The sequence below is a fragment of the Mus caroli genome, chromosome 2, assembly GCF_900094665.2.
Source record: "Mus caroli chromosome 2, CAROLI_EIJ_v1.1, whole genome shotgun sequence".
NCBI lineage: Eukaryota > Metazoa > Chordata > Mammalia > Rodentia > Muridae > Mus > Mus caroli.
In genome coordinates this window covers 25031183-25045740 of record NC_034571.1, presented here as the reverse complement: position 1 = coordinate 25045740, position 14558 = coordinate 25031183, and the positions used below count along the sequence as shown (strand labels likewise).

General features: G+C 41.3%; 1 protein-coding gene across 5 annotated transcripts in view; it reads right to left on the bottom strand.

Annotated features, from left to right (window-relative positions):
* Positions 1 to 14558, bottom strand: part of Setx (senataxin) — a 57821-nt gene that overhangs the window by 13245 nt on the left and 30018 nt on the right. For 3 of the 5 annotated variants that reach the window (XM_021156936.2, XM_021156942.1, XM_021156939.2), the window contains 9 exons: positions 13970 to 14128; positions 11083 to 11315; positions 10036 to 10203; positions 9310 to 9466; positions 6349 to 6450; positions 6056 to 6171; positions 4850 to 4921; positions 3369 to 3518; positions 1833 to 1940 (listed from right to left, as the gene is read on the bottom strand). In XM_021156936.2, the coding sequence (XP_021012595.1) occupies positions 1833 to 1940; positions 3369 to 3518; positions 4850 to 4921; positions 6056 to 6171; positions 6349 to 6450; positions 9310 to 9466; positions 10036 to 10203; positions 11083 to 11315; positions 13970 to 14128 (1265 nt within the window). Of the gene's footprint in view, positions 1 to 481; positions 547 to 1832; positions 1941 to 3368; positions 3519 to 4849; positions 4922 to 6055; positions 6172 to 6348; positions 6451 to 9309; positions 9467 to 10035; positions 10204 to 11082; positions 11316 to 13969; positions 14129 to 14558 lie in introns of all 5 variants that reach the window. The other 2 variants (XM_029470923.1, XM_029470922.1) reach the window with 1 other exon arrangement.

Below are 14558 nucleotides of genomic sequence, written 5' to 3'. Positions count from 1 at the left end.
GTGGAGGGGAGGGTATGGGGGGCTTTTTGGATAGCATTGGAAATGTAAGTGAGGAAAATACCTAATTAAAAAAAAAAAAAAAAAAAAAAAAAAAAAAAAAAAAAAAAAAAAAAAAAAAAAAAAAAAAAAAAAAAAAAAAAAAAAAAAAGAAAAAGAAAAAAGCCGGGCGTGGTGGCACTTGGGAGGCTGAGTTCAACGCCAGCCTGCTAGGGCAGCCAGGCCTGTACAGAGAACCTGTCTCGAACAAAACAAACAAAGAGGCAGCCTGGGGGCTGGAGAGATGACTCAGTAGTAGAGTACTGACTGGTCTTTCAGGGGTCCTGAGTTCAATCCCCAGCAACCACATGGTGGCTCACGACCATCTGTAATGGGATCTGATGCCCCTCTTCTGGTGTGCCTAAAGACAGTGTACTCATATACATTAAAAAAATAATAGGCAGCCTGGACCATATCAGTGCTCATCCTCCACAGCTCTACTCACAGTGAGCAGTTTCTTCTGTTACCATGTGCACTATCAGGTGTGAAGGGCATCCTGAGTGAGGTAACCTAATCACAAAAGCACAGAAGAACACACATGGTATGCACTCATTGATGAATGAATATTAGCCCAGAAGTTCAGAATACCCAAACAATTCAGAGACCACATGACACTCAAGAAGAAGGAAGACCACAGTGTGGATACTACGGTGGTCCTTAGAAGGGGGATCAAAATACCCATGGGAGGAGTTACAGAGACCAAGTGTGGAGCAGAAACTGAAGGAAAGGCCATCCAGCGACTGTCCCACCTGGGGATCCATCCCATATACAATTCCCAAACCCAGACACTATTGTGGATGCCAGCAAGTGCTTACTGGCAGGAGCCTGATATAGCTGTCACCTGAGAGGCTTTGCCAAGTGCCTGAAAATTATAGAAGTGGATGCTCATAGCCATCCATTGGACTGAGCACAGGGTCCCCAATGGAGGAGCTAGAGAAAGGACCCAAGGAGCTGAAGGGGTTTGCAGTCCCATAAGAGGAACAACAATATGAACCAACCAGTACCCCCAGAGCTCCCAGGGACTAAACCACCAATCAAAGAGTACACATGGATGGAAGGCTCTAGATGCATATGTAACAGATGCATTGTAGTCTTGTGGGACATCAGTGAGAGGAGAGGCCCTTGGTTCTGTAAAGGCTCGATGCCCCAGTGTAGGGGAATGGCAGGACAGGGAAGCAGGAGTGGGTGGGTTAGTGAGCAGTGGGAGGGGAAATGAAGGGGATAACATTTGAAATGTAGATAAAGAAAATATCTAAAAATAAATAAGTAAATACAAAAATAGATAAGAAAAGGAAAGAGAAAAGGAAGGGAGAGAGAGAGAGCAAATTTAGCTTCAGGAACACAGTGTAAAGCATGTGTGTTGAGGGGAGGGGAGTCGTCTTTACACTTAAAGCTGTCTTATGTGTTTTGTGTTCTTATCAAATCAGATATAGTCCCTCTTACACAGGGAAAGCCTGAAGCATTGCAATGTGAACTTAGGTTTTCATGTCTAAAAAACTCTTGCCCATACACTCAGAAGCACAACTGTGAACAAAGAACATATACAAAAAACGTTCACGCTGTCTTGGAACAAGGTCTCACTGTGTATTCCTGGCAGGCCTGACCTGAGAACCTGCTCAGCCTCCTGATTGCTAGGACTGCAAGCATGCCTGGCCACAGTTTTTCATATGAAACTTCAAGTAACACTTTTTTTCCTGTCATTTCCTAATTTCTTCTCCAATAGGAAAAGATAATTCAAAACAGAACCATTCTTTCATATTAAAAACAGATCCTCTGACATCAACAGAAGTACTCACCATAGAGATGACTGTGGGAGGGAGCTGTTTGGGGTCTCCTACTAGGATAAGTTTATTGCAGCGGTGGATGAGTGGAGAAAGTGTCTCAACTTCACAAGACTGCCCAGCCTTGTTTAAAAAGGATAAAAGGAGATAAAGCCTTAATTAAGTTCTAATCATCCAAAAAAGTACCAAACTTCTATACTATAGCTAAACCTTTACTGTTATTGTGTTGGTAGTGATAATAATGATGGACCTCATACATGCATACAGACATACATCCTCTACACCAGGTATCAAAAATAAGCATTTTTTTTAAATGATCAAAGTATGCCATACTTGTAAGACACTGTACCATGTACAATGAAGGTATAGCAGTGAAAAAGAAATATATATAAGATTTCATCATAAAACAAATTATCTAAACACAGTTATTGGTTTAACAGCTGAGCTATCTTTCCAGTCCCTAAACAACTTTTCAACAACCTAACAAGTATTGTGAACTCGACCACCACAGATGCCTTAACTGTGGAATTAGATAGCAACAGAGGGCTTAGGACATCTTAAGTGCCTGCCTCATTCCTGCTGAGATGGAGCCTGGAAAACTTCTCTAATAGCTGTTTTAGAACATAATCTCTAAAATTCAGATGTTACTTGGGGTATGACAGTCTCCCGACTTTCTAATTCAGTACCGTTGTCTTTAATTATTTCATCATTTCCATCTTTCTGATCTTTCATTTTATCACATAATTTGCCAACTGTCTTAGTCATGGTCTCTATTCCTGAACAAACATGACCAAGAAGCAAGTTGGGGAGGAAGCTTACACTTCCATACTGCTCTTCATCACCAAGGAAGTCAAGACTGAAACTCAAACAGGTCAGAAAGCAGGAGCTGATGCAGAGGCCATGGAGGGATGTTCTTTACTGGCTTGCTTCCCCTGGCTTGCTCAGCCTGCTCTCTTATAGAACCAAGACTACCAGCCCAGAGATGGTCCCACCCACAAGGGGCCTTTCCCCCTTGATCACTAAATGAGAAAATGCCTTACAGTTGGATCTCATGGAGGCATTTCCTCAACCGAAGCTCCTTTCTCTGTGATAACTCCAGCTGTGTCAAGTTGACATGAAACTAGCCAGTACACCAACAATGAATGTACACAATTAGTGTCCAGTAAATGGACAAGAAAGAAAAGACGCCAGCTAAAAATGCATCAGCCAAAGCTGTCCCAAGTCACGAATTTGTATTTCAAAGTTAGCAGAGGAACTGCTGCAGCTCAGGAGGAATAGTGCTGGAGACAATCGTGCCCAGAAGACTAGAGTCTTCACTCTGGAGCAGGCTGTCAGCACCATGTTTCACTGTCTGAGAACATGTGCACATCAGATAAAGGCTGGGAGACAGAGGCCTCCTCACAAGCAAGGCTGGATGTTCACTCTCCAGCACTGCTAGAGTAGTGATCACCAAATAAAAGCCCCATTTCACCCACACTTCAGCACCCATAACTCACCCACAACTTTTCTTTACCGTCCCAGTCACACCTGCACACCTGATTGTCCACTGACCTCATCTACGATGACACAACTGAAGGGGACACCCCCTTGCCCTCGAAAAGCAGACTCAAGCAATAAACCACCACTAGTGCTCAATGTGCAGCAGATGACATGGGACTCCAAGATGATCGCATTCTGTGCTCTCTGTGGGCGTCCCTGAACCTAGGGTAACAAAGGATAACTAGAGTTAGTTATATGCAAATCCTGTAACAGTCCTATTTTTACTAAAAAATTATCTACCTTTTTTGTTCATGACATAAAAATATTTAATAAAAGAGAAAACCTCAGCTCTAGTAAACAAGAAATCCCTCTGCACAAATCCATCCTGGATGTCAAGGCCACGTATGTGAGCTTTAGAAGAGGTGGAAATCTGGCTCCAGCACTAAAGCATAGTCAGGGTCTCTTCTCTTAGCCGTAACTGTAATGAGTGCTCCCCCAAGTGTGGCTAATTTAATAAACAGCCCATAGAAGACACAATAAGCAACAAAGCTCACAACACAGATGAGCAATGCACTTCACCTATAAGCATGAAACATAACTGAGATGTTATTTACACTGTTGATGAAAATATACATTAAATTCAATTTTGTTTGTCTCTGGTCAAAAACGCAAACTACCAGTTCCCCTCAAACTATCCTACTGTTTTACTTTGGACTGTGGGTGGGTGTCCCAGAATTGGGACCAACTGTACATGATACAGGATTCAAACAAAAACACAAAAAGCTTATGCTGTAAGCCAAGAAGTGTTGGGAACAACCTTGTTTGAACATTAACTGCCTTGTCAGCCATAAGTGCTTACTGGCACAAAGTCTTGGCCTCTGTGGGAAAGGACTACCCCCAGTTCCAATAGCTATAGGTCTTGTGGACAAGTACCTAGCAACCCATTCTGTTCTGTTCTTCCTGCTGAACATTTCACCCAGCCAATATCCTGTTCTTGGGAACAGGTGTACTCAGGACCCCCCTTCCCCCATATTTTGCTTCTATGCGTATATGTATATATATAATAAAAACTTGTCAGCTTGATCAGATCTCCATTCCTCCGCTGTCTCTTGTCCCCCATTCTCTCCACAGATGATCCCCAGACCCTGTTCGACTATCCCACAGGTTGGGGCAAAGAATAGAAAAGAAGGGAGCTGTATGTTTTTATGCCTAATTGCATCCCACTGTCACTCATTTTATATTCCTAATAAATAGAGCACACGATAGTCCACAGTTGCTACCTTACTAAATTACAAATGTGGTACACTCCTGCTTTTCTCTCTCAGTATCCACAAACCTACTCTCATGAACAACTCATGGTAGCAACTCTCTATTTGCAGCTGGTGAAAAAAAAAAAAAACTGGTTACTACTGGCCTATACCTAAGAAAAAGACTGCTGTCTCCACTTTTGCAGGTGTCATTTTTATGTTAAATACTTTTTAAAACAAACTCTGTCCTTCTGTCCTCTGAACTGTTTCATAAAGAAAGTCAACTGCTGCAGGTAAACTACTTACCTCTTTAATTTTCGAAGCAAGTTCTTGCCTTTCTTTTGAAACTATGACAATGTGTTCATCTAATTCTTGCCTCTGAAAACAATTTTGAAATCACTGTGAAAACCAAGCACTTTAGAAAGCTCTCAGACACTTCACACCTTAGGAGAGTAAAGAGCATCTTACTCACGAATTCCCTGAATTCCTGCTCTCTTCCCTACCAGTCAAGCCCCAACCCTGCTCTACACACCTGATGGGCTCAATTATGTCTCCCACATGCATGATGTTTGCTGTCTGCCTAGTATCACAAACCTCGGCGCTTCAATCCTTCATTCATGTCTAAGGTGCTTTATACACAACAATCCTGCAACAGTGATGAGCAGGTAACTAATGCAAGCATGACACCCTTCCCCAAAACCAAATCAGGGATTAGATCTGCTTGGCGACCAGAGATCAATCAGGGTGTATCCTTGGAACAGACACATGGTATTTTAAGCCAGAGTGATGGTGCCCAAAAATACTGGCACTTGACTTCTCATGGAAAAGAAAAGGCTGAGATACATAGAAAATGGAAAGCAAAAGGTGGCAAAACGTTGCCAGATACGTTTCTTGACACAAACATACAAAAAGCTAAGTCACACTTGACTCTTTTGAGTATATGAGCCAGTAAATTCTCTGTCTCAATCTAATTATAAATGTTGGTTGTTTTTATTTATGTCTACATGTGTTTTGTTTGCACTGTTTATCACGTGTGTGCCAAGAGTCTGAGGAAGCCAGAAGACACCATCAGATTCTTGGAACTGTAGTTAGTTTATTGTGAGCTGCCATGTGGAGGTTAGGAACCAGACCTGGATCCTCTGGAAGAGTGGTCAGTGCTCTTAACCAGTGAGCCATTTCTCCAGCCCCTAAAATGGGTTTAACTCAACAGTAAAGTGCCTAATAATAAAATATGCCATCTACTTTTATAAATTAATCTTAACTGCATGCAATGCAGTTGCATGGCTTTAGAGCCACAATCAAGCTGAGGAGCTGTCCCAGAGACTACAGATATAGACTATGGTCTATAAAACAGTATTTACAGAAGAGCTCGCTAACATTAGCCTGACATTAGCCATACTACTCCAGCATATCATGGAGTCACACCACATCAATGAGAGCAGCATGACACACCCATCGACCAATTCATGTCTAAGTCACTTCTGCAAGGTCCACATGGGGAGGGGCTCATACCTGCATCTCCCGCCCACCTCGGCACAGAGCTCTCTGACGAGAAAGCTCATCAAGTTGAGCATCTAGAATTTCTTTTCTTCTAAGCATTTCTTGAATATGAGAAGGCAAGTCTTTTTCTAATATAAATTTAAAAATCACATGTTATTTCTAGCAAAATTCACACAGGCACACACAAACATAAGGAGAAAGAAGCTAGAATAGTTGCAGGGTCCCCAAAATGCCACTAGTGCCCCCATCATTACTGTATCATACAAACAGCAACAGAACACCAATGCAAAAAGGCCAGCACTTACTCATTCTATGGTTGACTTGACTGTCCAAACTGAATTTTAAGACCTCTGTATTAATAGACTTTTCTGGACCTAGTCGTACTAAATTTATATCTCCACAGTTTCCTGTTGATATAGACATAAAATTAATAAGGACATTGCTATTAAATCCCACCTCCATAATAATCAGAGAAGGGCATCAACTGCCAACTGTACACCAGTAACTAAAGACTTGTCACACATTCTTTCAAGATATTCTGGATAACAACTTTGTAAGGCAAGTACCACTTCACTCAATACAAGCTAGGAAGGTCACATCAATACTACTTTGTAACATATAACTTACAGATCAGTATTTTATAAACTGCAGGAAGTAGAAAGTGTGACTTTGAAGTGCTAAAAATGAGTGGGAGTGAAAGATACCTAAAAACATTGGTTGGTTCCCTCTGCTTTGAAAGATGTGCAGATCCTAGTGCATGGCTCTCAAGGTCACATGGTAACAGAGCTCATACTGTTAGGCTGATGTTTCTCAAATTCTTCTCTATACAGTGTTCCATGAAGAACACACTTGAGGAATGAATGATAAATTTAGGTGCTGAGACTAAAGGAGTGTGTCACCACACCTAACTCTTAAGTTTGCTTAACCATATATTACTATGTATTTAACTCATATAGAATCTTACTTGGTCATTTCTACCCCAAACACCCAGAATTAAGGTGTTTGAGAGAAGGTTTTGTATATAGTACTTGCTGGACTGGGGCTCAATATGTAGACCAGTCTGGCCTTGAACTTCTAACAATCCTCCTGCCTGTAAGAATGGGGCATATGTACCACACTTGGCACAAATTTCCAAATGAATATATGGAGAGGAAATGGCATATTTGTATAGTTACCTTTAATAACAAGATCTTTAAAATCCTAGTTCACTTCCCTCTCCTAAATGTAAGGCCATCTTCTCTCGCCAACACTTACTTGAAGTTTTCAAAATAGCCAGATTCACTGTGCATCCATCAGAAAGACAGAAGCAATTATCTGGGATCCATCCTAAATATCCACAAATATTCTACACATTACAATGGGAATCCTTTACACTGTAGAATGAACTTGTAAAAATGTAAGAGAGGAAATCCGAAAAGCCAAAACCAGACAGAACTGAAAACAAACTTAGGAGGCATGGAATTCTGAGGGTTTTCCTGGATACTGGAGAAGGGCAATAGAAGAGCACTTACTTTGCTCTTTAAGTTATCATTAAGGTATAATTTACATTCAGTAAAATGCAGACTTGAAAACCTGGTCTTAGAACAAGTTCCATCCAGGACCGCCAGGGTTACATAAAAACCCTGTCTCAAAAAAACAAAAAAGGCCGGGCGTGGTGGCACACGCCTTTAATCCCAGCACTCGGGAGGCAGAGGCAGGCGGATTTCTGAGTTCGAGGCCAGCCTGGTCTTCAAAGTGAGTTCCAGGACAGCCAGGGCTATACAGAGAAACCCTGTCTCGAAAAAAAACAAAACAGGGCTGGTGAGATGGCTCAGTGGGTAAGAGCACCCGACTGCTCTTCCAAAGGTCCCGAGTTCAAATCCCAGCAACCACATGGTAGCTCACAACCATCTGTAATGAGATCTGACTTCCTCTTCTGGTGTGTCTGAAGAGAACTACAATGTACTTACATGGAAGAAAGAAAGGAAGGAAGAAAGAAAGGAAGGAAGAAAGAAAGGAAGGAAGAAAAGAAAAAACAAACAAAAAAATAGCCGGGTATAGTGGTGCACTCCTTTAATCCCAGAACTAGGGAGGCGGCAGAGGCAGAGGCAGGCAGATTTCTGAGTTCGAGGCCAGCCTGGTCTACCAGCCTGGTCTACCAGCCTGCTCTACAAAGTGAGTTCCAGGACAGCCAGAGCTACACAGAGAAACCCTATCTTAAAAACAAAACAAAAAAAAAACCAAAAAACAAAATCTGTTTTACAACAAAATGTATGAGCTGTTCTCATTTATGACCACTATTCGAAGTGCTAAAATAACACATTAGCAATCAAGCACTGTGTCAAAGAATGACATTCACAAATTGGTACTGTGATTTACCAAAGGCATAAGAAAAAAAAAAAAAAAAAAAAGGCTGTACCACCTCAACAGATCTAAAAGAAAAACAGAAAAAGTGTAATTTATTCATGGACAGAAGTTCAGTTTCTTTCTAACTTTCCCTGTACTTGAATACACTTCAGGGTAAATCTACCCAGCTCTGCTACCCCACTGCAGTTAAGAGCACACTGAGCACACCACCTGCACTTAGGTCTGTTGACGACACATGCAGTTCTCTTGGATACTGCTGTCCAAGCAGTGGCTTGAGAGCCAGTCAGTGGACCACAGGGTCAGCTTAGGGGTACCAGAGTTGCTACTACTTCAGAGAATCAGAACAGGAAAGAAGGATAATGTCTCTGCTCACAACCACTAAGAATACATGGAAAAGGAAGTTTGGCTATAGACTAACAGTGTATTAAGTTTTAGAGGAAACAAACTATGTATTATTAGGTGTACATATGACACAAAAGCAAGAATGTATGTCATCTCTCAGAATACAGACATGTCCCACATAATTTGCAGTCAAAGGGAAATAAGGAGAGATGAAACTGAGCATCTAGGAACCCTCCTCAGAAGAGAGCTCATTTGTTCCCTTTGTCATTTCACCCCTCCTCATTCTTAGTGATATGACTCAAACTGCCAGTGCGGCAGCTATCCCTGACCAGGAGGTACACTGAGGAACGGAGAGGACAATACAGGAAGGCACCACTTCAGAAGGAATCTGGTTTTCTAAACAGTGTACAGCAGAGACTCCTGCCCAGAATGATCAGCTCCTAAGCTTTGGAACTGGAAGGAAATGTCAGTCATGCTTATACAGCATCACTTGCAATGGACTCTGATCTTAACTGCTAAAAGGCAGTGTCAGATAGTCTCAAGAAAAATAAAATGAAAAGTAGCAAAAGCAAGTATACCCAAAGGATTCTTCTTGTCTTTACATTTTTCTTTAAATTCGAGGATAATTTTTTTCATAAGTTCATCAACCGCTGCATTGGAAGGTGCACACACGAGGACTCGATTTTGTTTGATTTTGGCATTGAAATTTTCATCTGAATGGCCCTTCCTCTGGTTCTACAATTTGCCAAACAGAAGACAAACAATGAGCTATCACAATGGCTGAAGGAAAGCATCCATTCCTTTCACAATATGAGTAACTGTGGCAAGCAGTTCAGCAGACATAGCACTTTCGAGCACATACAAGATCCTAATTTTGACTCCTACATAAAACACATACATAAAGCCTTCTCTGCCATAAAGTTTATCACAACTGTTGGGATGCACTAGACCTTACATTTTACTGTTACTTAATGAATATTCAGTCCAACCAAGAATCCATTCAAAAGGCCAGAGAGCTGCCTCAGCAATAAAGAGCACTGGCCGCTCTTCCAGAGTACTCAGGTTCACTTCCCAGCACACATATCATGGCTCACAACTGTCTGCAGCTCCAGTTCCAGGAAAATCTTATCTTTTTCTATTCTCTTTAAGTAGTACACAGATATACATGTGAGCCAAATACCCATACATAAAATTACAAACAACAGTAGTAATAAATCTTTTTAAATACACATGTAAAGGGCAAAGGTACATCTCTTAATGTGGGTCAAATGGAACCATGTCCAGGCTAACAGTGCCACACCCACCTCTGTCAGTAAGCGGTACAAGAGACCAACAATAGTTTTGGATTTTCCTGTTCCAGGTGGTCCATGAATCAGACAGATTTTGGCAACGGATGGTGAGTGTTTCACCATGGCATATGCAGTTTCTATGGCTTTCTTCTGGTCTTCATTAAAGTCTTTTAAGTAGGCAACCTATAGAAAAGATATAATGAATTCTTTCTGTGGTGACACATGGGAGAAGAACAGCATCTATTCAACTTTCTTCCAGTCCATGTCAAACAAAATCATTAAGTGACTGACCTTTCACAACTAGAGGAAACCTAATTGGACACTAATTATTAGTTAACATCCATACCCAGCAGCCTATTTATAATTGTACTTTAATGCTTTTTACAAACATGACAGTAAATTTTCTTAAGTAACTTTTCTTCAGTTTTATATTTTCCATTTAATTCTCTGCTTCGACAGTGAAATTTTAAGAATGCTTCTTTCCTAATACAATGTCACAAGGTGGAAAACAGCCAGACCTGGTCTAAATTTAGTCTTTCAATTTAGATAGTTTAGTGAATCAAAGAGGTTAGGAATATGGCTAAGTCAACTCCTTCGAAGGTGCAAAATGACTGGATAATGACCATGAAAGCTTCATTATACAATGAGGGTTAGAAGTACTGGTTTCCTTTTGCACTTTTTGTTAATTTTCTGGACTATATGTACATTTTTTTTTACAGTGAAAACTACAGGTTCATCTCTTCATTTGCAACAATCCCACAGTTCTCCACCAACTCTCTTCAAATACAAAACTCACTCCACAAAATCTGTGCACAACTCCTGAAATGGTGAGCACCCAGCACACACTGCAGCAGACACTAGAGAATAGCTAATTGATACTCTTTCAACACACCCTCTTTACTTTCTTATCTTTACCCTGACATAAGCTAACCTACTTGTCCACTTTGCAAAACTGAAGGGAACTAAACACCGCTGTGCACAAGCATACAGGACGAGTAGCAGCTAAAATGTCCTAACACAAACTCCTCTTACTTTCCTGGCTTCATTCAAATCAGCACTCACAATTCTTTCAGAAGTTGTCGTTAGTAGATCTTTGGTACAGAAGTCCATGGGGTTTGGATTTAGAACAGCTCTGGCCAACTGGTTCCGACTACTCAACAGAGACATGGCTTTCAATTTCCTCTGTGTAGTGACCAGAGAACTGATTACAATGCATCTTGTAAGTTTATTTACACTGGCTGGCAAGGTATCTTGTGTCTGGATGCATAATGAACACTCCGCTTTCCCACTGCACACTGTAATCAAAGAGGAGAGAAGCAAACATCAGTGTAATATTATTCAATGGAAAGATTAGTCACAGGTGTTTACAACTTGTATTTTACATGATGTAGAAGTCACTTATATTTAGTAAATTTAAAATTGTTCTGATTTTTTTTCCTCATTGTTCAGGAGTTGTTTTCAGATTTTGTGGAGTGATTTTTACACTTGACTGGCTGGTGGAGCACTGTGTGGAACTGTTGCAAATGAAATAAACCTGTAGTTTTCACTGTGAAAAAACAAACAGTCTCTGAGTTTGAGGCCAGCCTGGTCTACAGAGCTAGTTTCAGAACATCCATGGCTACACAGAAAAACCCTGTCTTGAAAGTCTAAACAAACAAAAATGTCCCTGTCCTCCAGAAGAAGATACCAAATAAATATGTCAGAAAGTACTGAGTGCTTTGAGAAACAGAGACAGGATGAAGAAGGAATGGGCACAGAGGTGGACAAGCTGGTGTCTTCCAAACAAGGATACTGAGTAGATGTGAAAGCTATGTCTTTCAAGGAGGAAAGAGCGCAACAAGCAGACTCAGGCAAGCACAGATAAAATGCATCATGGTGCTACAGTCTCAGGAGAATCAATGGTACTTTGAAGACATAATGAATTAAGGATGAATCAGGAAATCATCTTTTTATGCAAGTTAGAATACTAGTGTTTCAACTGTCAAACAGCAGATTAATGGGTTGGTAAGATGGCTCAGTGGGTAAGAGCACTGACTGCTCTTCTGAAGGTCTTGAGTTCAAATTCCAGCAACCACATGGTGGTTGGCTCACAACCACCCGTAATGAGATCTGACTCCCTCCCTCTTCTGGTGCTTCTAAAGACAGCTACAGTGTACTTATTTACAATAATAAATCTTTGGGCCAGAGTGAGTGGGACCTACCAGAGTGAGCAGAAGTCCCAAATACAATTCCCAACAACCTCATGACTCACAACCATCTGTACAGCTACAGTGTACTCATATATGTAAAATAAATAAATCTTAAAAAGCAGATTGAACCCCAAGGTGTGAGGAGAATGCCGTGCTCAGGCCGCCGTCAAGACAGAGGATGGTTGCGAGTCACCGTGGGAATGGAACTGCAGTCCCAGTTGTCCCTTCCTGTTTATATATGGAAATGTGTTTATGAATGCATATGCAAATGAAATGATACTTATGTAAATAAAATTGCAAGCCCCCTAAAAAAAAAGAAAAAAAAAAGCTGATTGAGCCAGGCGTGGTGGTGCATGCCTTTAATCCCAGCACTCAGGAGGCAGAGGCATGCCGATTTCTGAGTTCGAGGCCAGCCTGGTCTACAGAGTAAATTCCAGGACAGCCAGGGCTAAACGGGGAAACCCTGTCTTGAAAGAAAAAAAAAAAAAAAAGCAAATTGATATAAAAAACTTAAGACATCACAGTGAACTGCAACCAGGGTTTTTAAACCATGTCTAGTGATACAACCTGTAGTAGCACCTTCTTGGAAGGCTAAGGCAGGGGAATTATTTGAACCCACTAGCTCAAAAACAACTGAGCAACATAGAAAGGCCAGACTAAAAAAAGATTCAGTTCCATCCTGCAAAAAAGATTCAATTCTGTCCTGCAAATTGATGTTAGCAACAACCTTGGCTGTATTACTTTATATTTTTGAGCCATAGCTTCCCTCAGTAACAAAGAATTAATTCTCTGACCACCTCTGGAGAACACTACAAATGTGCAGAAGAGTAAGACACATTGCTTGGCAGATGTTCTTACCCTACAATGCAATGGTTGGAAGTGCTGGAAACAGTAAACTTCCGAACTTAAGCTGCCTTATAATAACAAACTGTTTATTCTTCTCATTAGTAATTAGTCAAAAAATCCAAGGCTGGAATGTGACCTAAGTTATTAAACAGATTTAACTTGAAAGTGATACACAAAAATGACAGATGGGCCGGGCGTGGTGGCGCTCGCCTTTAGTCCGAGCTCTTGGCAGGCAGAGGCAGGCGGATTTCGAGGCCAGCCTGGTCTTCAGAGGGAGTTCCAGGACAGCCAGGGCTACACAGAGAAACCCTGTCTCAAAAAACCAAAAAAAAAAAAAAAAAAAAAAAAAAAAGACAGATGGAAGAAAGAATCAGAAGAGGACATTAAACAAAGCCAGGTTGTAGCAGAGTGTGCCTATAATTCCAGCACTAGAGAGGCAGAGGCAGGCAGATCACTCACTGAGTTCGAGGCAAGCCTGGTCTACACAGTGAGTTCCAGGACAGCCAGGCCCGTACAGACAAACCCTATTTCAAACCCCCCACCCCCGCCCCCTCCACACACAAAGGTTTGAGGCTGGAGAGATGGTTCAGTTGTTAAGAACATAAAAGATATTGCTTTTCCAGAGAACCTGAGTTGGGTTTCCCAATACCCATGATGTTGGGCAGCTCATAACTGCCTCTAACTCCAGCTCCAAGGGGATCCAGCATATCTGGCCTCAGCAGGCACCTGCACTTGTATGCATACACCTACATACACATAATTTTAAAAAAAGCTTTTAAATAGTAAGCAATAAACTCAGGATCTTAGGTGGGAAAAGAGAAAAAGAATTCTAATTGGAAAGTGATCAACCTGGCATATAACAAAATACAAAGCTAAGCAAATGAGATCATCATGTTGACCCCTTATTTACTTACTGACTGAAGTGCGACGAAACTTATGAACATAGCCACAGTAATAGTGGCTGCAATCTTGCATGCCATGCCTGTCCATGTAACTCTTCTCAGGAGCCAGAAACACCAGGTCATTTTCCTTTGGGTGAAGCTGTTTAGCAAGTTCAGATTCGTCCAAGTAAACTATGAAACAAAAATTGGCATTTATGCAATTTTTAACAGATTTCAAGATCAATTTACAAGAAATTAAACCTTTGTACTTTTGTTCCAAAGTATAAAGTCCTGATGAATTCTCTCTTTATACTAGAAGAGTGACCTAAGCCAATAAAAATGTAAAAATCTGATGCAGACCAAACAGTGGCAGCTGTAGTTGCCTATACATGACCTGTCCAAGATCACGCTGTTTCAAAGGTCCAGCATGGAAAGCAGGAGGGCTCCACAGGTCCCACCACTAGCTGAGGAGTTACAGGCAATTGATGGTTATAAGGGAAGAAGGGTCACTTTTCTTTAGGAGGATGGACACTTGATAAGATTACACAGGTTCACTGGGCAGTGGTGGCGCATGCCTTTAATCCCAGCACTCGGGAGGCAGAGGCAGGCAGATTTCTGAGTT